Source organism: Schistocerca nitens, chromosome 9 (genome assembly GCF_023898315.1).
Source record: "Schistocerca nitens isolate TAMUIC-IGC-003100 chromosome 9, iqSchNite1.1, whole genome shotgun sequence".
NCBI classification, from domain to species: domain Eukaryota; kingdom Metazoa; phylum Arthropoda; class Insecta; order Orthoptera; family Acrididae; genus Schistocerca; species Schistocerca nitens.
This window is the reverse complement of record NC_064622.1, coordinates 58,885,094-58,907,896: the sequence shown is the minus strand read 5'-3', so window position 1 is coordinate 58,907,896 and position 22,803 is coordinate 58,885,094. Positions and strand designations below refer to the sequence as shown.

The window sequence follows — 22,803 nt, the reverse complement described above, 5'->3', positions numbered from 1 at the left end:
CGTAGTTGAACAGCTTAGTCGACGAGTAACTCCAACAGTGCTAATGGTTTTGATACAAAGCAGAGTAATGGCAACGATAAACAAAGAAAAAGTCGACACCTTGGGTTGTCGGGTGTTCTGTCGGATATCAGCGTCGTACTTGCACATTATTTCGGTAGCGTAGCTCGTTACCTTCATCAGGTGCGACCTGAGACTACTCCTCGAATGGACCTAGTCCAGTATTTATGCCTGTCGCCTTCCCCTTTCACCAGTCGCTCCCCCTGCGGTCCGCGCCCGCTCGCTAAGATCTTCTGGAGGATTGCCGTTCCCTTTTCCGCCCGCAGCAGTCCTGGGTGTTCTCCTTGCGGTACGCGCCCGCCAGACACGCTCCTGGGTGTTCCATCTTCGGTATGGTGCGTTTGGAATGCCGAAATGATTCAAATGGCTCTGAGCACTATGGGGCTTAACTTCTGAGGTCATTAGTCCCCTAGAACTTAGAACTACTTAAACATAACTAACCTAAGGACATCACACACATCCATGCCCGAGGCAGGATTCGAACCTGCGACCGTAGCGGTCGCGCGGTTCCACACTGTAGCGCTTTGAACCGCTCGGCAGGGTGAGGAGGAATAACGAAAACGCTTGTCAGTGATGCGAACACACTCAACAGGAAAACATGGTGCCAACGCCATAAAAACTGGACTGCGAAGCAGTGGAAGAAAGGCATTTGGTCGGATGAGTCTTGTTGCACACTGTTTCCAACTTCTGGCTGATTTTACGTCCTAAGATTGAGAAATAGTGTGGGTTAAGTGATGATTTGGGCAGGAGAATCGTGGTATTCCAGGGACCTCATGGTTACTCTTCAAGGTGCGTTACTGCCAAGGGCTATGAGACAACTTTTCGCTGATCAGATCCGTCCCCTGGTACAATGATTGCTTCCCAGTGGTGATGGTTTGTTCCAAGACGAAAGGTCCCTGTTGACACAGGTCGCAGCGCCCAGGGCTGGTTTCGTGTTCTCAAGGAAGAATTATCGCATCTGTCCCCTGGACACCACAGTCACCAGATCTCAGTTTTTATAGAGACTTTGTGGTCCACTTTGGAGAGAAGAGTGTGTGATCGCTGTCCAGCTGCATCATTGTCACCTGAGCCTGCCACCATTTTCCAGGAACAGTACTTGTATGTATCCATTCCGAGGATACTGGATGCTGTTGTAAATGCCAACGGATTTCCTACACCTTATTAGGCACGGTAAAGTGCTGTGTTTTTGGCATTTCCGTAGTTATGCCAACTTTCCGCGAGTGTGGCAGAGGTCTCCCTTCTCTCAATCCAGCTGTGAGAAAGTGTGTCAGCCGGTGAGGAGTGACTTACTTGGGTTTTCCGGTGGTGAGGTAGAGTACGGCGTCTGCGAGGACCGCCGGCACCATGTGCACGACGTACTTGTAGAAGAAGACCAGCGGCACGCTGGTGGTCAGGCACAGGGAGTAGTTCCACACGGCCGACATCGGGGGCACCTTCTTGGCGAAGTGCTGATAGTGTGCCATGAAGTTCTCCCAGCGCAGCGGCGCGTCGCTCGACACCAGGTTGAACACCTTCGGCTCCTTGCTGTCTGGCGACCTGGAAAGACGGGGACGTCAGCTCATGAGCTCATCCAAGCAAATGAGTCTCGTACAGATTCCCGTATGGAGGACATAGTGATAGACACCCCTGGGGTTGTGAAGCAGCTCAATGGGTTGAAAATAAATAAATCGCCAGGTCCTGATGGGATCCCAATTTGGTTTTACAGAGAATATGTAACAACAACGACTCTGTAATATTGTACATACAGGGTGTTACAAAAAGGTACGGCCAAACTTTCAGGAAACGTTCCTCAAACACAAAGAAAGAAAATATGTTATGTGGACATGTGTCCGGAAACGCTTACTTTCCATGATAGAGCTAATTTTATTACTTCTCTTCAAATCACATTAATCATGGAATGGAAACACTCAGCAACAGAACGTACCAGCGTGACTTCAAACACTTTGTTACAGGAAATGTTCAAAATGTCCTCCGTTAGCGAGGATACATGCATCCACCCTCCGTCGCATGGAATCACATGCGCTGATGCAGCCCTGGAGAAAGGCGTATTGTATCACAGCCGTCCACAATACGAGCTCGAAGAGTCTCTACATTTGGTACCGGGGTCGCGTAGACATGAGCTTTCAAATGCCCCCATAAATGAAAGTCAAGAGGGTTGAGGTCAGGAGAGCGTGGAGGCCATGGAATTGGTCCGCCTCTACCAAGCCATCGGTCACCGAATCTGTTGTTGAGAAGCGTACGAACACTTCGACTGAAATGTGCAGGAGCTCCATCGTGCATGAACCACATGTTGCGTCGTACTTGTAAAGGCACATGTTCTAGCAGCACAGGTAGAGTATCCCGTATGAAATCATGATAACGTGCTCCATTGAGCGTAGGTGGAAGAACGTGGGGCCCAATCAAGACATCACCAACAATGCCTGACCAAACGTTCACAGAAAATTTGTGTTGATGACGTGATTGCACAATTGCGTGGGGATTCTCGTCAGCCCACACATGTTGATTGTGAAAATTTACAATTTGATCACGTTGGAATGAAGCCTCATCCGCAAAGAGAACATTTGCACTGAAATGAGGAATGACACATTGTTGGATGAACCATTCGCAGAAGTGTACCCGTGGAGGCCAATCAGCTGCTGATAGTGCCTGCACACGCTGTACATGGTACGGAAACAACTGGTTCTCCCGTAGCACTCTCCATACAGTGACGTGGTCAACGTTACTTTGTACAGCAGCAACTTCTCTGATGCTGACATTAGGGTTATCGTCAACTCCGTATTTGTAAACATTGCACTGACTGCAAAACCACATTCGTGATGAACACTAACCTGTTCACGCTACGTACTGATGTGCTTGATGCTAGTACTGTAGAGCAATGAGTCGCATGTCAACACAAGCACCGAAGTCAACGTTACCTTCCTTCAATTGGGCCAACTGGAGGTGAATCGAGGAAGTACAGTACATACTGACGAAACTAAAATGAGCTCTAACATGGAAATTAAGCGTTTCCGGACACATGTCCACATAACATCTTTTCTTTATTTGTGTATGAGGAATGGTTCCTGAAAGTTTGGCCGTACCTTTTTGTAACACCCTGTATAAGTAATTCTTCCCATCTGATTTTTCGATAAACTTGTGTAATTGATGTTCTGATTTCAGCTTTTTTTGTTTCATGCCATTGTGTTAAGAAAACTGTAAACAAGTTTCAATGTGAATATTAATGCTTATGTCAAATGTCAAGTAATATTGTAATAGAATTGTAATGTAACAAATGTTGAAACTGTTGTAAGATGTTTAAAATTATAACTGTGCGTCTGGTCCACACGTAGGCAATGTGTTAGGATATGTAGAATGCAAAACATCGGGTGAATACCCGGTCTGTCAGGGATCGGTAAAAGGTGGATGGCAAGCAAGCGCGGGAAAATGCGCGCGGGCTCTGCACGGCACAACGGGCTCAGTAGTAGTTGGAGTTTGGCACTGGTTTGAGCAACACCTTCTGGAGCGAGGAGGCTCTCCTGGAAGACATAGCCTCACTGAGCCTCGGGTATGCTATTCTAACGCCCACACAGCGTGGCAAAATTCCATAGGCACTAAATGGAAAAGTATTGCGACGCTAAGAAGAATTAAAGTGCCGATACATCAAGAGCCATAGCTGTGGATGTATGTGTGCTCTGTGCCTCGCCATCTCGCCGCCGGCCAACCGCCGCATCGATACTAGCAGGTTGAAACTTTCAGTACTGTATTCGTGTGGATCAGAGAGTGAACTGTGTTTGTTTGGTGCAATTATAACCTAAATTTTACCAGAACTTTTCCATCATTTAATTATCCTCACAACTAACTTAGACAGGGTCCTTTCCAAAATGTTGTGCAATCCGAGTGTCCCGAAATCAAAATTAAAATGTTTGTTAATAATAATTATTTGCTGAACTAACTATATTAGAATGGTGTTTAAAGAAATGTTTTGTTAATGAACCAGTAAATGAATAACGAAGGTCTAACGAAGTTGAAACATAACTTTAGTATTGATATAGTAATGAAGTTTATTATTTCGAGACAGATTTAAAGGCATTTAAATGAGCAGTAAATACGATGAAAAGAGTAGTAACTTATGTACTGGAAATCTTGAACGCATAATAAATTCAGTAATCATTTTTTTAAATACAGCGATAATAACAGTTTCGGGATCCCCCCTCATTCATTTGAATTCTGAAGTGTTCTAAATTGGTTTGACCAGCAAAAGTTAAAGTCAATATAAAAGTCAAAATTTATCAGTGTTTTATCTTGATCAAAATTGACATTTTGTGTGTGGCACGAAAGTGCTATTTCTAGGGTAACTTATGCCCGATTTTAGTCAGATTAATAGACAGTATAAAGTTGTGTAGTATACATTATAGTGTAGTGTTATGTATTCATGGTTTTCCATATCAGTACACAATCTGAAACTATCAGTTCAATAGATTTTCTGGTTCTAAAATTCTACTATATTATGCAGTGTTACAACTTGTTGTTTTGCATGAATACAGGGTGAGTCACCTAACATTACCGCTGGATATATTTCGTAAACCACATCAAATACTGACGAATCGATTCCACAGACCGAAAGTGAGGAGAGGGGCTAGTGTAATTGGTTAATACAAACCATAAAAAAATGCACGGAAGTATGTTTTTTAACACAAAACCTACGTTTTTATAAATGGAACCCCGTTAGTTTTGTTAGCACATCTGAACATATAAACAAATACGTAATCAGTGCCGTTTGTTGCATTGTAAAGTGTTAATTACATCCGGAGATATTGTAACCTAAAGTTGACGCTTGAGTACCACTCCTCCGCTGTTCGATCGTGTGTATCGGAGAGCACCGAATTTCGTAGGGATCCAAAGGGAACGGTGATGGACATTAGGTACAGAAGAGACTGGAACAGCACATTACGTCCACATGCTAACACCTTTTTATTGGCCATTTTCACTGACGCACATGTACATTACCATGAGGGGTGAGGAACACGTAAACACGTGGTTTCCGTTTTCAATTACTGAGTGGAATAGAGTGTGTCCCGACATGTCAGGCCAATAGATGTTCAATGTGGTGGTCATCATTTGCTGCACACAATTGCAATCTCTGGCGTAATGAATGTCGTACACGCCGCAGTACATCTGGTGTAATGTCGCCGCAGGCTGCCACAATACGTTGTTTCATATCCTCTGGGGTTGTAGGCACATCACGGTACACATTCTCCTTTGACGTACACCACAGAAAGAAGTCCAGAGGTGTAAGATCGGGAGAACGGGCTGGCCAATTTATGCGTCCTCCGCGTCCTATGAAACGCCCGTCGAACGTGTACCTCACCCCTCATGGTAATGTACAAGTGCGTCTGTGAAAAAGACAAATAAAAAAGTGTTAGCATGTGGACGTAATGTGCTGTTCCAGTCTCTCCTGTACCTAATGTCCATCACCGTTCCCTTTGGATCCCTACGTAATTCGGTGCTCTCCGATACACACGATCGAACAGCGGAGGAGTGGTACTCAAGCGTCAACTTTAGGTTGCAATATCTCCGGATGTAATTAACATTCTACAATGCAACAAACGGCACTGATTACGTATTTGTTTATATGTTCAGCTGTGCTAACAAAACTAACGGGGTTCCACTTAAAAAACGTAGGTTTGTGTTAAAAAACATACTTCCGTGCATTTTTTTATGGTTTGTATTAACCAGTTACACTAGCCCCTCTCCTCACGTTCGGTCTGCGGAATCGATTCGTCAGTATTTGATGTGGTTTACGAAATATATCCAGCGGTAATGTTAGGTGACTCACTCTGTATATACCAACTTGTACAGGGAAGAAACACAGTTAATGCCTAATTTGGCTTGCGACCGTATTATTATCAAATTGGTAGCATCTTCTGGGTTGCTTTTGATCCATCCTGACGTGTAATTGCATTTCGAACTTACTTGACGGATCATTGTTATTACAGAGTGGATGTAAGTCCTCGAACACTCGACAAGTCGTGCATTCTCGAAATGCTCGTGCCGAGGCTCTGGCCCTCGGTCAAACTCAGATAGATCGCGCGCCTTTCCCATTCTAAACATGGACAGCACGCTAACTGATATTACATGCACAGTTCATGTGTCTGGTTAGCAGTCATACCTCGCCAGGTGACACTTGTATTGCCTGGTTGGGGTTATATCGATGGTAGGTCTGTTGTCAGGCTGATCATTGCAGGTGATATACACATAATAGAGTTTGGCAGTGCTTTGGAAGACTTGCAATCAAATAAGACGGAACGAGTGATCAACGTTCTTTCGGGATTTCAAAACTCATTGGGTGAAAGGGCTATCAATCGACTATTCCAATTGGTGTGTGGTATATAGTACACTCGAGATGTACCCTGAGACCTCCGGAAAAGTATCATCCACACCATTTCGAAACTACCGAAGCCACGAAAATGCCACAATTATGAGTCAGCCTAACAGCTCATGCGTCCAAGATCCTGTCAAAAGTGTTACACAGAGGAATGGTAAAGGAAACTGAGGATCTTCTCGTTGCCAAACAGTTTGGATTTGGGAAATGTTAAGGCACCAGAGCTGCAGTTCTGACGTTGCGCTTGATAGTGGAAGGGAGACTTAAGAAAGGAAAGCAGACGCCTTATAGGATTTGTCACTCTAGAAATGGGGTTCGACAATGTAAAATCTCATGAATACAGATGTAAGCTATAGGGAAAGAGGATGAGTTACAGGGCAAAGTGTAATGAATAGTCTACTGAACGCTGAATAGGGCCTGAGGGCCAACGGAAGAAAGAAAAAGTAGTGACGAATACGAGAAACGACTTTAGTAAGAAGCTTACAGACTGGGGATCACAAAGTAGATGAAGTGAAGGAATTTTGCTGCTGGACGAAGCAAGAAGCAAAAAGCATACTATCACAAAAGAAGAGGGCATTCCCGGTCGACGGAAGTATACTAGTATCAACTGTGGTGGGCCGCATCAAACCATCAAACAAGTAAGACGATACATGGCGTCCCCCCCCCCCCCCCCCGCCCCTCCAGAAATGCTTTCAGAATCTTTCAGTTTGCATCATATGGCTCCGCTTTTGCGTTATTGGTTTGCTTTGGTTAAGAAATTTGAACGTGATCCGAAGCAGTGGAGGGCACTTTCGGTCTGTCAGCCATTCTGCTTCAGCCCCCCTGTGGCACGGTCACGCAGGAGTGTAATAGCATTAACATGTGCGTAAAGAAAACGGCAAAGGGTCCCTGTGAGGCAACCCGTGCTGGCACAGTTATAGTTTCAGCAATAGGCAATCCCTCGCATCTGTAGTTAGGACACAGGGGAATGCACTTACTGCCAGTATTCACAGTCGCCCTCCGCCGAGAAATCCATGACCCCTTCACGAGCTATCCAGGTCAGGCGTATAAATAAGTGCAGCGGTGTCAGGGGTCGCCAGCGGAGAGAGAGCTTTCAGAGCCCCCGTCTTCCCCCCCCCCCCCCGCCCCCTCCTCCCCTCGTCTTACAAGGACTCCGCAACTCAATTGTTATCCGCCCAACACCAGAACACCGCAACCTGCCGAAAACAGGCCTAACTGTCAGCATCAGAACTCCGCAGCACAAGCGTTATTGCCGGCTGCGGTGGCCGAGCGGCTCTAGGCACTTCAGTCAGGAACCGCGCGACCGCTACGGTCGCAAGTTCGAATCCTGCCTCGTGCATGGATGTGTGTGATGTCCTTAGGTTAGTTAGGTTTAAGTAGTTCTAAGTTCTAGGGGACTGATGACCTCAGAAGTTAAGTCCCATAGTGCTCAGAGCCATTTGAACCATTTTTTTGATGTTTGAAATATCGTAACTGACAGAAGGATGATAAAAAATGTTTAAATAGGTAGAAGAAACCATGTGATGAATTTGAAAAAAAAATCAGCCAACCAGTAGCAAAACAAACGTTTATTAGCCCTTGACCTAGGATTCGATATTTCTAAAAATATCTTCTTCAGAAGGACTGGGCCTCGTTACATCACATGATTGTACATTAGAACAGTTAAAGCCGAGCCACTCGGCTTCAGCTAATCTAGTGTACCATCATGTAATGTAACAAGGCCCAGTCCTTCTGAAGAAGATATTTTTAGAAATATCGAATCCTAGGTCAAGGGCTAATAAACGTTTGTTTTGCAACTGGTTGGCTGAATTTTTTCAACTTCTTCAGATTAACGCAGTTGATGATTCGAAGCAATATTTAAGATTTAGAAAATACGTAATAATGAGCTTCGGTTGCAAGTTCTCATCTTCAATTTCACTTTTGGAATGTGAGCAGTGCTCACTCCCAACTACGCGTTTTCGTGAACTTAGCTGTCTATTTGTGTTTGGTTTCCCGCCCTTGTTGCGGTTACGTCGTGGTTCTTCTTCCTTCTACGTGTGGCAGCGGCGATGTGTATCGATATTTGCACTGTGTACCATCTTTGGTTTTGTGCATATACACTCCTGGAAATGGAAAAAAGAACACATTGACACCGGTGTGTCAGACCCACCATACTTGCTCCGGACACTGCGAGAGGGCTGTACAAGCAATGATCACACGCACGGCACAGCGGACACACCAGGAACCGCGGTGTTGGCCGTCGAATGGCGCTAGCTGCGCAGCATTTGTGCACCGCCGCCGTCAGTGTCAGCCAGTTTGCCGTGGCATACGGAGCTCCATCGCAGTCTTTAACACTGGTAGCATGCCGCGACAGCGTGGACGTGAACCGTATGTGCAGTTGACGGACTTTGAGCGAGGGCGTATAGTGGGCATGCGGGAGGTCGGGTGGACGTACCGCCGAATTGCTCAACACGTGGGGCGTGAGGTCTCCACAGTACATCGATGTTGTCGCCAGTGATCGGCGGAAGGTGCACGTGCCCGTCGACCTGGGACCGGACCGCAGCGACGCACGGATGCACGCCAAGACCGTAGGATCCTACGCAGTGCCGTAGGGGACCGCACCGCCACTTCCCAGCAAATTAGGGACACTGTTGCTCCTGGGGTATCGGCGAGGACCATTCGCAACCGTCTCCATGAAGCTGGGCTACGGTCCCGCACACCGTTAGGCCGTCTTCCGCTCACGCCCCAACATCGTGCAGCCCGCCTCCAGTGGTGTCGCGACAGGCGTGAATGGAGGGACGAATGGAGACGTGTCGTCTTCAGCGATGAGAGTCGCTTCTGCCTTGGTGCCAATGATGGTCGTATGCGTGTTTGGCGCCGTGCAGGTGAGCGCCACAATCAGGACTGCATACGACCGAGGCACACAGGGCCAACACCTGGCATCATGGTGTGGGGAGCGATCTCCTACACTGGCCGTACACCACTGGTGATCGTCGAGGGGACACTGAATAGTGCACGGTACATCCAAACCGTCATCGAACCCATCGTTCTACCATTCCGAGACCGGCAAGGGAACTTGCTGTTCCAACAGGACAATGCACGTCCGCATGTATCCCGTGCCACCCAACGTGCTCTAGAAGGTGTAAGTCAACTACCCTGGCCAGCAAGATCTCCGGATCTGTCCCCCATTGAGCATGTTTGGGACTGGATGAAGCGTCGTCTCACGCGGTCTGCACGTCCAGCACGAACGCTGGTCCAACTGAGGCGCCAGGTGGAAATGGCATGGCAAGCCGTTCCACAGGACTACATCCAGCATCTCTACGATCGTCTCCATGGGAGAATAGCAGCCTGCATTGCTGCGAAAGGTGGATATACACTGTACTAGTGCCGACATTGTGCATGCTCTGTTGCCTGTGTCTATGTGCCTGTGGTTCTGTCAGTGTGATCATGTGATGTATCTGACCCCAGGAATGTGTCAATAAAGTTTCCCCTTCCTGGGACAATGAATTCACGGTGTTCTTTTTTCCATTTCCAGGAGTGTAGTTTCCGGCAAGGGGGTCTGCAGTGAGTCGGTCAGTTGCTGCGGACCAGGAAGTTATCTCCGCGTGGTGGAATCGGCTGGGTCCGCTGGCAGTCCCTTCGCATTGTCGGAGCGTGTGTACGAGCTTCGTGGTTCACCGACCCAGGACGTCAAAGTTGAGTAGTGGTTTCAACTACCCAAGCCACGTCCATTCATCTTGTGTGGTTCGTTTCGGTGGTTCGGTGTTGGGTATGTTTTCCTATGAACAACACCGCGTGCTTCTATTGCCGAAATTTAGTCGCCATGCGGTGCAATTAACTATATTGGTTGACTACAATTCGAGTGCACCAGCGGAATTTTCTGCCTTGTGGCCGTTAGTGTTCTGGGTACCTGCCCTGGCCACTAACATAATTTCAGGCAGTGTTCCTTTTGGGTGAAGTTAACTATATCACCATATTTCAAATTCAAGTGTACAGCGGAATTTGCTGCCTTGTGGCCATTAGTGTTCCGGTTACCTGCTCTGGCCACTAACATAATTTCAGGCAGCGTCCTTTCCTCACCTGTTGTCGATGTCCAACATGGTGTGTAGTTTTGACAGCTAATACATATTACATTGTGGATAATCACGTTCGTAACCTTTGGTGTTTGAGTTCTCGTGTACTGATTGGTGGCAAGCAAGTCGTTGTGCCTGTCCCCTTGTTGGGTTACGACGGAACAAGTGTAGTTGGGCTACCTGTCTCACCTAAGTGAACGAGGGCAGACCGGCCTCCCTGGAGGATTCTGAGTGCAGTTTTCTTAATTGTCCTTCTCACCGGTGTTAGACAATGACTTAAAGATTCTTGTTTTTACTGAATTTTATGTATTCTTGAATTTTGGAAAATCAATTGTGGGCCTTAAGACGCTTAAAACCTTATTCTTGAAGTTACCCTTTAAGCAAAAACATTGCGGCCTTCTTCCTTAAAAAGATTATGGTAATAGATTTTAAAATTTTAAAATTTAATTGTGGCCCTCAGTCGCTTCTATTGTACCTTGCGTATGTTTGTTCTATCTACTTTTTCCTTGAGGCTTTCCAGCCTAGCTGTGATACCATATATATTTTAATTATTTTATTTGCTATTTCAACTGCATTTTTATTTTGTTGACTTTTAAGATTTCTTGTTTGGAGGCCCTCAGCCGTGAAATAATTGCGTTTTTGAAACTCGTAGTTCTAAATGTTCAGCTATGTGCCGTTTTGGTTTAAAGGTGTTATTAAATTAGTATAATAAATCACAATTTTGAGTGAACCTGACCGACACCTTATTTGGCGCTTTCCACAATCCTAATCACCTGTTCTGCCCTGCGGGTTTAGCGGGCGTCTCAGAATGCAATGTCACCGCAGCTTTTGCTCTCGTGCACAGGATGGAACCATTAGAGACTGTTCAAATGCGTTAGACGAAATTAGGTGATCTGAGGCAATAAAAGGTATTTACGCTTTCCCAACCCTCTTGCTTCACGCCCTCCTGAGGCGTGATCACGCAGGAGTGTAGCATTAACGGGTGTGCAAATATAAGCGAAACGGCAAAGGTTCCCTCCAAGATGGCCAGTTCGGCAACAACCTCGCTACCACCCATGCACCTTTGTTGAGAAGATTAAAAATGTACCTGTTCGAGATTTCGACACCAAATCAGCCAGGGGGTGAGGAAATCTGTTCGACTCCCTTTGACTCGCAGGAGGAGATTAGTGTTTAACGTCCCGTCGTCGAACGAGGTCATTAGACGCGGAGCGCAAGCTCGAATTGGGGAAGAATAGGGAAGGAAATCGGCCCACCTTTTCTAAGGGACCACCACGGCACTTGCTTAAGGGGGGTAGGACGTCAAACGGGCCACCTTGCAGCAGGAGAGCCACCACAGGACACTTTAATTTCCACCGTCTATATTTTTACAAATAAATTCATAAAATTTTGTCAGCATGACTAGGAAGGATTCAGAATTCACTCATAGCAGTGGAAGTTCGAAAACATAACGAAGTAACATGTGAAATTTCATTTTTTCACTTCCTAATGGCAACATTTGTTACTATAGGTACGCTTTTCTTCATATGTAAGAGAGATGCTTCGATGAATTTTGCACAGCATACAAACCATACTAAAAGGTGTATGAAATTCTAGAATTTTCGAAATCTATTAAACTGTGATAAAAATTGAGGTAATTAACTACAAAATTTGTGGTTTTTTTTTCTAAACATGAAGTTTAAAATGTAACAGGTCATTCGTTTTTTCATAAATTAAATAAATTCTAGAATTTCATACACCTGTAAGTATGGTAAGTATGCTGTGCAAAATTCATCGAAGAATCTCTCTAACGTATGAAGAAAAGTGTACCTACAGCAACGAATGCAGCCATTAGTAAGTGGAAAAAATGATGAAATTTCACACATAAAAATTATTACTTCGTTATGTTTTCGAACTTCCATTGCATTGAGTGTTAATCCTGAATCCTTCCTGGTGATGCTGACAAAGTTTTATGAATTTATTTGTAAAAGTATAGACACTAGAAATCAAAATATCCTGTGATGCCTCTCCTGCTCTAAGTCGGCCCGTTTCACGTCCCACCCCCCTTAAGCGATTTAGGGAAATCGCGGAAAACCTAAATCAGGATGGACGGGCGCGGGTTTGAACCTCGTCCTCCTGAAAGCGAGTCCAGTGTGGTAACTGCTGCGCTACTTCGCTCTGTCCCTCTGCTGGGGTTTGCCTTCATCAGCTAGAGCAGCCACCAGGCTGATTTGATGGGCAAATTTCTGACGGATACATTTCTAACGTGCTCTGGAAAGTTGCGTGGGTAGCGCAGAGGGTGTCACCGAACTGGGGTCTTCCCGTGCGATCAAGCCACAGGAGGACAGGAACAGGAGGGTTGCTGCTTCGGGTCACGTTCAATTTCGTCGAAGGGTTTCTAACGGTCCCGAGTGGTTCCAACTTGTACACGCGATCAAAAACTGAGGCGCCGCTGCACTTCAAAGGGATTCGATCGTCCCACTATGTCCCGGGGTTCAAACGCCCGCTGTGTCAACAGTGTCAAAGGCTGTCAGGAAAAACTTGTTGCTGCTCATCGCACTGCGAACTGTCGTATCGGCAGCGAAACTTCTAGGAGTCAACGTCCCGAGGAAACGCCTCTCCCTTAATCTCTTTCGCGTCAGTTCTGAGCGTCGGTGTGTCTGAAATCTTTTCCATAAGAAAACTGCGTGATTACAACTCTAGGTGTCGCGGTTCTGACCTCCATCGCACAGAAATCAAAAGCAAGGTTAGAAACTGAATAAGAGGCGATGTGATGACCTCATCGTGTGACACGCCCACAGTGGAGTCCAGCAGAATTGTGCTGAAATACAGGGAAAATGTGACATCAAAAACCCACCTTACAGATCACATGATCTTCCGAGCTCCGGCTCTTTTTTTTCGCATGTTGTGGCACCTTGCTGTCTGAAGCAAGGTCGACATTACAGGGCGTCACGCTTTTATACCATTACAGAGGAAGGTTACAGGCACCCGAAGGGAGGCAAATACTGAGTTTCGAAAAAGTGCTCCTCTAATTTAGGTGCGCAGTGCAGTTATAGCAAAAGCCGATATCAATTTGATATTTACTCTAAGAATCCTAGGGAAAGCTAAATGATCCGCGAAGGAACTGCCTTGGAACGCACTCGGTCTATTGATTTTCGAGTACTACTCGTCGGTATGGGACCCTTAGGAGATAGAGTTAATACACACATCAAAAAATGTTTTGCATCACCCCGGTTCCCAGAACTCCTGAAAATAGACCTTGACTGTGGATTTTGTATCACAGACACAGTCCCTTTGAATGTTCAGAGATGTCACTAAACCCGTTCAAAGATGTAAAAAAACCATACATGAGCAGCGCCTAATAGGCGAAGGGGGTCCGACTGCCGATCAGTTCCAGTCATTCCACCAGGAAGGAGGTACGCAGCTCGTTTTGTCTGTAGTTCATCCATGACTAACGGTCAATACCGCGGTTCGATCGCGTCCACATTGTTACTTTGTGCCAGGAAGGGCTCTCAACAAGTGAAGTGTCCAGGCGTCTCTGAGTGAACCAAAGCGATGTCGGACATGGAGAAGATACAGAGAGACAGCAACTGTCAAAGACATGCCTTGCTCAGGCCGCCCGAGGGCTACTACAGCAGTGGATGACCGCTACCTATGGATTATGGCTTGGAGGAACTCTGACAGCAACGCAACTATGTTGAACAATGCTTTTCGTGCAGCTACAGGACGTCGTGTTAAGACTCAAACTGTGCGCAATAGGCTGCATGATGCGCAACTTTACTCCAGAAGTCCATGGCCAGGTCCATCTTTACAACCACGACACCGTGTAGCGCAGTACAGATGTGCCCAAAAACATGCCGCATGCACCGCTGAGGATTGGCATCACGTTGTCTTCACCGATTAGTGTGGCATATGCCTTCAACCAGACAATCGTTGGAGACTTGTTTCGAGGCAACCCAGTCAGGCTGAAGGATTTAGACACACTATCCAGCGAGTGCAGCAAGGTGGAGGTTCCCTGATGTTTCGGGGTGGCATTATGTGGGGCCGATGTACGACACGGTGATCATGGAAGGCGCCGTAACGGCTGTACGATACGTGAATGCCATCCTCCGACCGATAGTGCAACCATATCGGCAGCATATTGGCGAGGCATTCATCTTCATGGACAATTCGCCTCCAAATTGTGCACGTCTTATGAATGACTTCCTTCAGGATAACGACATCGTTCGACTAGTGACCAGCATGTTCTCCATACATGAACCCTATTGAACATGCCTGGGATAGATTGAAAAGGGCTGTTTATGGACGACGTGACCCAGCAACCCCTCCGAGGGATCTACGCTGAATTGCCGTTAAGGAGTCGGACAATCTGGACCAACAGTGCCTTGATGAACTTGTGGATAGTATTCCACGACGAATACAGGCATGCAACGATGCAAGAGCACGTGCTACTGGGTATTAGTTACCGGTGTGTGCAGCAGTCTGGACCACCACCTCTGAAGGTCTCGCTGTATGGTGGTACAACATGCAATGTGTTGTTTTCATGAGCAATAAAAAGGGCGGTAATGATTGTTGCTCTCTATTCCAATTTTCTGTACTGGTTCCGGAACTCTCGAAACCGAAGTGATGCAAAACTTGTTTTGATGGGTGTAGAAGAGATGGAAAAGATCCGAAGAACACTGGCGGTTTTCATCAGGGGTAAATGCGAAAGCGAAGCCGGGATAGTCGTCAAAGGCCAGTGTTAGACGGAACAAGATTGGTCTTGTGCATCACAGAGACGTTTCCTAATAAAATTCCAATAAAAGTTCGGAGGTTATTCGCAGAACGCGACTTCAGAGTGGTGGTAGCTTTCTTAGGCAACGGAAAAGTTCATGAGTGAATAAATCGCTGTAAGTGCCCGTGTACCTCTATTTGCTACGAAGAGCGTTCGAATAGGTCACCCAATTCGGAAACGGACAGAACCATGGTTACAGCTGAACGAATGATTCATGATCATTGTCGTGCCAGAACTGATGATTTTGTGCGGGTGTTGAATGTTACTCTTGGTTCAGTAACTGCAGTTGCGCGTGAATCATTTAAATTATGGTGAACTTGGTGCTCATTAGGTACCACGACAATAGACAGACAGAAACAACATTTGGAAATGTGGCATTGAGATTTAAAGCGCTTTAAAGAAGGAGACGACTTTTTCGGTGGTAACAAAAGTGAGTCCATCTTTACGAATTACAGAGTAAACGGCAGAACACGGTGTGTAAACATCCATCATCGCCTACGGCAACACAGTTCAAAGCCAAGCTTCTTCAGGAGTGTTGAAAGTTAGTGTTTGCGAATCTGAAAAGACTAGTGCTGATTCATTAGTCCTAAAAGTGAAAAAGTAAGTAGTGGCCATTTCTGTCGGCTATTGCACGATCTGAAATCAAAAATCGTAACGAAGAGGAGAGAGAAGCTTTCAAAACCTATCAACCTATCACTCTGTCAATTTGCTTCAGGATAATGCTCATCCTCATACAGCAGAGAACAGAAATCGGTGACTTCAAATCTTGGCTTTGAACTGCTGAAATACCCAACGTACAGCCTCAAGCGATTTTCATCTTTTTCGCCCAATCAAATAGCACGAGCGTGAATCCACGTTTTCATCGGATGAAGAGGTTGTGGAGGTAGTGCGTGAGTGAATGTTAATGTGGCCCTTACATGGCAATTTTTAAAAATTTCGTACTTTTTCTTGTGTTACCCTCCAGCTTGGTTCCCCGCTACGTGATGATCAGTTAAGAAAATCTAGTAAAAATAAAAAAAATTAACTTCGCAAAATATTACATTCGTTCGACGCATTCATTTATAACATATTATTTTGTTCATTACTGTTAATGTTTACATTACTAAATTCATTGGCCCGCATCTCGTGGTCGTGCGGTAGCGTTCTCGCTTCCCACGCCCGGGTTCCCGGGTTCGATTCCCGGCGGGGTCAGGGATTTTCTCTGCCTCGTGATGGCTGGGTGTTGTGTGCTGTCCTTAGGTTAGTTAGGTTTAAGTAGTTCTAAGTTCTAGGGGACTGATGACCATAGATGTTAAGTCCCATAGTGCTCAGAGCCATTTGAACCATAAATTCATTATTTTATTTTATTTATTAATATTACTTATATCTTTATTACCTGTTCATTATAGTCGCAGGTAAGTTGCATAGTTCAGTTGCCTTAACTGAAAGAGCTCTCATTTAACAGATAACATTATTAGGGTCAGCGACCCCAAGACAAGTGGATAGAGAGAGAAGGGGCCGGCCGCTGTGGCGGAGCGGATCTAGGCGCTTCAGTCTGGAACCGCGCTACCGCTACGGTCGCAGGTTCGAATCCTGCCTCGGGCATGGATGTGTGTGATGTCCTTAGGTTAGTTAGGTTTAAGCAGTTCTAAGTTCTAGGGGACTGATGACCTCAGAAGTCCCATAATGCTCAGCCATTTGAACCATCTGAACCAACAAAATTAACTGTTGTAGCCATTCGTTTTTATCACCTAACCAATGATCACCGCAGTCGTCTTTCACTTTGGAGGGAAGGCAGTGTTTCTAACAACAACAACAACAACAACAACAACAACATCTTCGTCTTCAGTTAATTTACGGCAGTTCATATATTTGTATTACTCGCAAGAAACAACTTTAACTGTCACCTGTCTAAGAAAAATTGTTTTTATTTTACAAATGGCTCTGAGCACTATGGGACTTAACATCTATGGTCATCAGTCCCTTTTTTACAATTTGCAACTTTGTAACTTATCTGTGTGTGAAAGCGCCACACCAGTTGTGCAGGAAGAGATGCTTTTATATTTTATTTAATTTTTTAAAGAAAAATCAGTAATTCACACAGTAACTCATAAAGTGTACACTAAAATTATAAGATTTGCATCAAAAATGGAGGCAGCTACAGAAATAGGCTGGTGTCATCAGAAGTTTGTAAATGAATATAGACTACTTTTTCGAAACCTTGATGGCATAGCTCATGCCAATGCTTTGAATGTTCTCATTATTGACGAAAATGGCTTGTTTGATCAGTTAATGATTGTTAGTAGCGTCAGTATTAATGTATGCAATCGATGGCTAGTTATTCGTGACAGAGAGGTCGTGAGCGAGCAGATGCCGCCATGAAGAGGTGAGAGTGAAGCGAATATGAAATTCAACAATTCAGTAACGCATCTGACGAAAATACTTATTCAACGCTGATGATTTAAAGTGTAATTCGATCGTTTAACTATCATCGTGTAACTTCCCCCTTCGTAATCGGCATACTGGACTGCGATATAAATCGGCCGCCCGCCCTCAGCTCAGTTCGTCAGCGCACCTGACGATGGCGACATGTCTGATCGCTGAAATATTGTGCCCGTTGGACACTATGAACCGGCAGTACACCCGTGGACTGTTCGAGCAATTACTATATCAGTTTATAATTTTTCACTTAACAGTCTTACGATGTTGTAGCTGTGCAGACGACGAAGAATGCAGCCGACAATGCTCAACTGCCGCGGGTGCTGGATGAGAGCCCGGAGTCGTCTCCAATGCCACAGTTACTTATGGGACAGGCAACAGCTAGAACTGCAGCTTCCTCCGCCTGTCCACTCCTGGCGTGCTCTCAATGCTCCTGAGTTAACGAATCAGGCGCGTCTACACTGGCGCGAGCATAGGTGCACACCGCATCTTCGGGGCGCCCAACAAACACTTCCGCACTCTATCATGACTCAAGCTGCTCTGCTCCCTCTCTGCTCGCAACGCGCCAGAGACTCTCCATACGTAAAGGTAAACAACGGCACAGCTGTCATTTCACCGTTGATATCGATACATTTAAAAAAAATTCCCTTGGCTATTACCCAGCAACTTACAACATTTTCATTATAATTACAATCAATTATATATAGTCACAAACACACTATTACATCGATTACTTATAAAATATAGTTCCTGTAATACAGCTTTTAGTCAGAAGTACAGTAAAAGTCATCAACGTATATTAAACGGCGAAAAATTTTGAATGGTGCAGAAGGTATTCTATCAGCAGTTTCGTTGTTAGAATGGTAAAACAGGAAGCAAAAGTAATCAATGAAACGAAAGCTGAAAGAGTTTTTCAGGTCCATGTGACGGACTTAGCATTTTGTACAACGGGGTCAAATATGCCAGCTTTTAGAGGTGTATTTGTTTTGACTGAAAATTCTTTCGAAGCCGAACTCTTGTCCAGAATGAGATTTTCACTCTGCAGCGGAGTGTGCGCTGATATGAAACATCCTGGCAGATTAATACTGTGTGCCGGACCGAGACTCGAACTCGGGACGTTTGCCTTTCGCGGGCAAGTGCTCTACCAACTGAGTAGTGTTTATGACTGTTTTATGATCGTTTCTGCAAGGTTCGCAGGACAGCTTCTGTAAAGTTTGGAAGGTAGGAGACGAGGTACTGGCAGAAGTAAAGCTGTGAGGACGGGGCCTAAATCGTGCTTCGGTAGCTCAGTTGGTAGAGCACTTGCCCACGAAAGACAAAGGTCCCGGGTTCGAGTCTCGGTCCGGCACAGTTTTTATCTGCCAGGAAGTTTCATGACAAATGATGTTACTTGAAATGCTGTTTCCCCAGTAACAGGTTTTCTAACGAAGTGCCGAAGTGCCCTCGTAACCGTGGATTTGAACGTGAGGGGGCGGCCCTGCGGGGCAGAAGCTGCTCTCTGCCGCCGGCCTACCTGTTGGTGGCGACGTCCCAGGCGGCGGCGATGACGCAGTTGACGACCAGGTCGCACGGCACGATGTGGGCGATGGTGCGCTTGTCGCACGGCATCACGTGCAGCAGCCCCAGCGTGGCCGCCACACACACGCCCGTGGGGCCGTACACGTTGTCGATCCAGCCGATCACCGGCTCCTGCGAGGTCGCCACCACTGCAACACACCTCCACTGTCTCTCTGTCGTCTCTGGTCTCCCGTACATCAACATCGTGATAATATGCTATTATCGTTTCTGCTACGATAGGATCTTAAATTTTACTTCACTTGATATTGCGCTGACACAATGGTCGTCGAACTTTTTGCTTAAGGGGGGGGGGGGGTGAGGCGTAGCGCCGTATAACGATCCTGCCTTGTTGGAGGCGGTTAAGTGGGAGATGTCTCAGAGCTGGATACTGACAGATGGTGGTGACGCGAGACTGGACGCGCACGTAGTTAATGTATCAGCCGATAGAAGACAGTATTGGATAGAGGGAGTGTGATTTTAGTTCTGATTGTGCCCACTAGAGTGCACTAAAATAATAGAATGTCTTTAATAAACTGTTCTAGTATTTTCATAAAGGGTTATTCTTTTTGTTTAGGTAAAATGTTATAAATGTGTTTTAGCAGTATGGATGATGCGTGAGTGTGATTTAAGGTTAATATGAAGATAATTGTTTAACCAGTTACGTAGTGGGGTTTAGTGTGGGAACATTTCGAAGAACTATGGATGTGGACAAAGAGGATTTTTGTAGAATAGATTTGTGAAGTAAGTTTATGATAAAGGGAAAGTTAATTCAGGTATAAATAACAATAGTAAATAACTTTATGCATAAGCAAAACTTCAACATATTAGATAATTACGTCGGTAAAAAGTGCAGTCGTTAGGTTTACTATTTTGCGATTGGTTATTGATGAACTGACGCGGGAGAATGTTGTTTTGCTATTGGCTGTTGAGTAAACTGACCAATGGTAAAGCAATATTCTTCGCGCGCCTTTCTCTGCTGGTAGAAAAGACTTAGAGTATTCTAGAGAGGAGTCGGAGCCTAGCCATGAAACAGTTCGGACGTGTGTAGTAGTAGTTCCGATGGAAACGATAAGTTGCCCGATCTAGCAGTGTTTCATACATCAAAAGTGTGGTAAAGTGACGGCATAATTATTCCGATGGGCGTGTAGAACTTTCGGAATTTGTAAGTGAATTTTGTGACGATATAAGACATATATTCCGCGTGGCGTATTGAGCAGGTCGGTGGCTAAAATCTGTGACTGCATTTGGTATCGACAGACTTAATATTTGGCGAGCATTATCAATTAGAAACAATCAGTATTTTTGTAGCTATTAAGTTTTCGGGAAATACAACACATTAACTTGCTAAACTGAGTGAAAGGGATTGTGAGTGACTGTGTTAAGACTACCATGGGCTTGGCAGAGATACTTGTTCACCGAAGTTTCAGAATATATTAATTGAGGACAAAATTTCCAACCTTTCATTTCGTGTGAAAAGTTTCTCCCGAAACGTAGATTAGTGACTTTAATTGCAGCCTGGTTCACGTCGAAGTACAGTAGGTTTCGCTCGGCTTCCCTACTGACGATAGGCTGAGACAATGTTCACAGGTAGGTGCAGGTTTCGTCGTAAAGGGACGGAAGGAACCACGCCGCCACAGAGGGACGAATGCGAAGTTGTAATACTGTAATACTTTGTAGAAAGTCTTATAAAATTCAAAGTTTTCACGGCAATGTAACTAAATTTGGCACAGTTGTTAAGGAATGGTACGAGGCGCATTCCGAAAGTAAGGTCCGATTGGTCGCGAAATGGAAACCATAATGAAAATCAAGTGTTTTATTTGCAATAGGTAGCCACAACTTCCAGCAGCGTCTCTACGTAGTCGCCGCTCCGTCTGAGACATTTGTGGTGGCATTGTATCAACTTTCCAATACGCCCGTCATAGAAGGCAGCTGCCTGCACTTTTCGTCGATTATCTACGCTGATCTGCAGTCAGTTATCTGTGCCAAAACATTGACTTCATAGCCAGCGATTCGTGTCAGCAGAGATGAAAATCAGAGGGAGCAAAGTCCGGACTGTATGGAGGGCGATCAAACACTTCCCAACGAGAACGCTGCAGGGGCATCCTATTTGCCCCTGCAGGATGCGGCCGAAAATTGTCATGAAGAAGGAAATGCATGACAGTTATGCTGTGTGGGCTGCATCAAATCAGGCGAAATCTCCCACGGGCACTTATACTTGGCGGGAGACTGTTTTCTAGGCATCTTTACGTGCTCACTGTGCGCTCTGAACCGAAAAAGACGTGACGTGATGAACGGGAATACTAGAGACTGTCAAACACACCTATGTAAAGGTTTATCGGATTTTTACTGTGGTTCCCATTTAGCGACCGATCGGACCTTACTTTCGGAATACGCCTCCTATATGGCTATATGCGGAGTCCGTCCTTCCGCCTGTCACATCGGCATCCCGCATGACAGACCAGAGACGCGGACGCCTTCAACACAACGAGTGAAACCAAAGCAGATGTCTACAGTACGACCGAGGCCGCTGCTGGAGACGAAAACACAGCCCCTTGTCTCAGCCAACGGGCGTCAGGGCCCGCTAACGGAGCACCTCCGATCGACAGTCCTTTAATGAACAAAGAGCATATGGACTATCAGACCAATTGTGTGATTGGATTGAAGAGTTCCTAGATAACAGAACGCAGCATGTCATTCTCAATGGAGAGAAGTCTTCCGAAGTGAGAGTGATTTCAGGTGTTCCGCAGGGGAGTGTCGTAGGACCGTTGCTATTCACAATATACATAAATGACCTTATGGATGACATCGGAAGTTCAATGAGACTTTTTGCAGTTCATGCTGTGGTGTATCGAGAGGTTGTAACAATGGAAAATTGTACTGAAATACAGGAGGATCTGCAGCGAATTGACACATGGTGCAGGGAATGGCAATTGAATCTCAATGGAGACAAGTGTAATGTGCTGCGAATACATAGAAAGATAGATCCCTTATCATTTAGCTACAAAATAGGTCAGCAACTGGAAGCAGTTAATGCCATAAAGTGTCTGGGAGTACGCATTAGGAGTGATTTAAAATGGAATGATCATATAAAGTTGATCGTCGGTAAAGCAGATGCCAGACTGAGATTCATTGGAAGCATCCTAAGGAAATGCAATCCGAAAACAAAGGAAGTAGGTTACAGTACGCTTGTTCGCCCACTACTTGAATACTGCTCAGCGGTGTGGGATCCGTACCAGATAGGGTTGATAAGAGAGAGAAGATCCAACGGAGAGCAGCGTGCTTCGTTACAGGATCATTTAGTAATCGCGAAAGCGTTACGGAGATGATAGATAAACTCCAGTGGAAGACTCTGCAGGAGAGACGCTCAGTAGCTCGGTACGGGCTTTTGTTAAAGTTTCGAGAACATACCTTCACCGAGGAGTCAAGCAGTATATTGCTCCCTCCTACGTATATCTCGCGAAGAGACCATGAGGATAAAATCAGAGAGATTAGAGCCCACACAGAAGCATACCGACAATCCTTCTTTCCACGAACAATACGAGACTGGAATAAAAGGGAGAACCGATAGAGGTACTCAGGGTACCCTCCGCCACACACCGTCAGGTGGC

The 22,803-nt window shown here is 45.6% G+C and overlaps 1 protein-coding gene across 1 annotated transcript in view; it reads right to left on the bottom strand.

Moving 5' to 3' along the window:
* The window catches only part of LOC126203283 (fatty acyl-CoA reductase wat-like), a 203,838-nt gene that overhangs the window by 3,910 nt on the left and 177,125 nt on the right, over positions 1 to 22,803 (bottom strand). Inside the window, exons 6-7 of the mRNA XM_049937541.1 lie at positions 19,152 to 19,344; positions 1,348 to 1,593 (exon numbers count right to left, since the gene is read on the bottom strand). Of these exons, the coding sequence (XP_049793498.1) occupies positions 1,348 to 1,593; positions 19,152 to 19,344 (439 nt within the window). The remainder of the gene's footprint in view (positions 1 to 1,347; positions 1,594 to 19,151; positions 19,345 to 22,803) is intronic.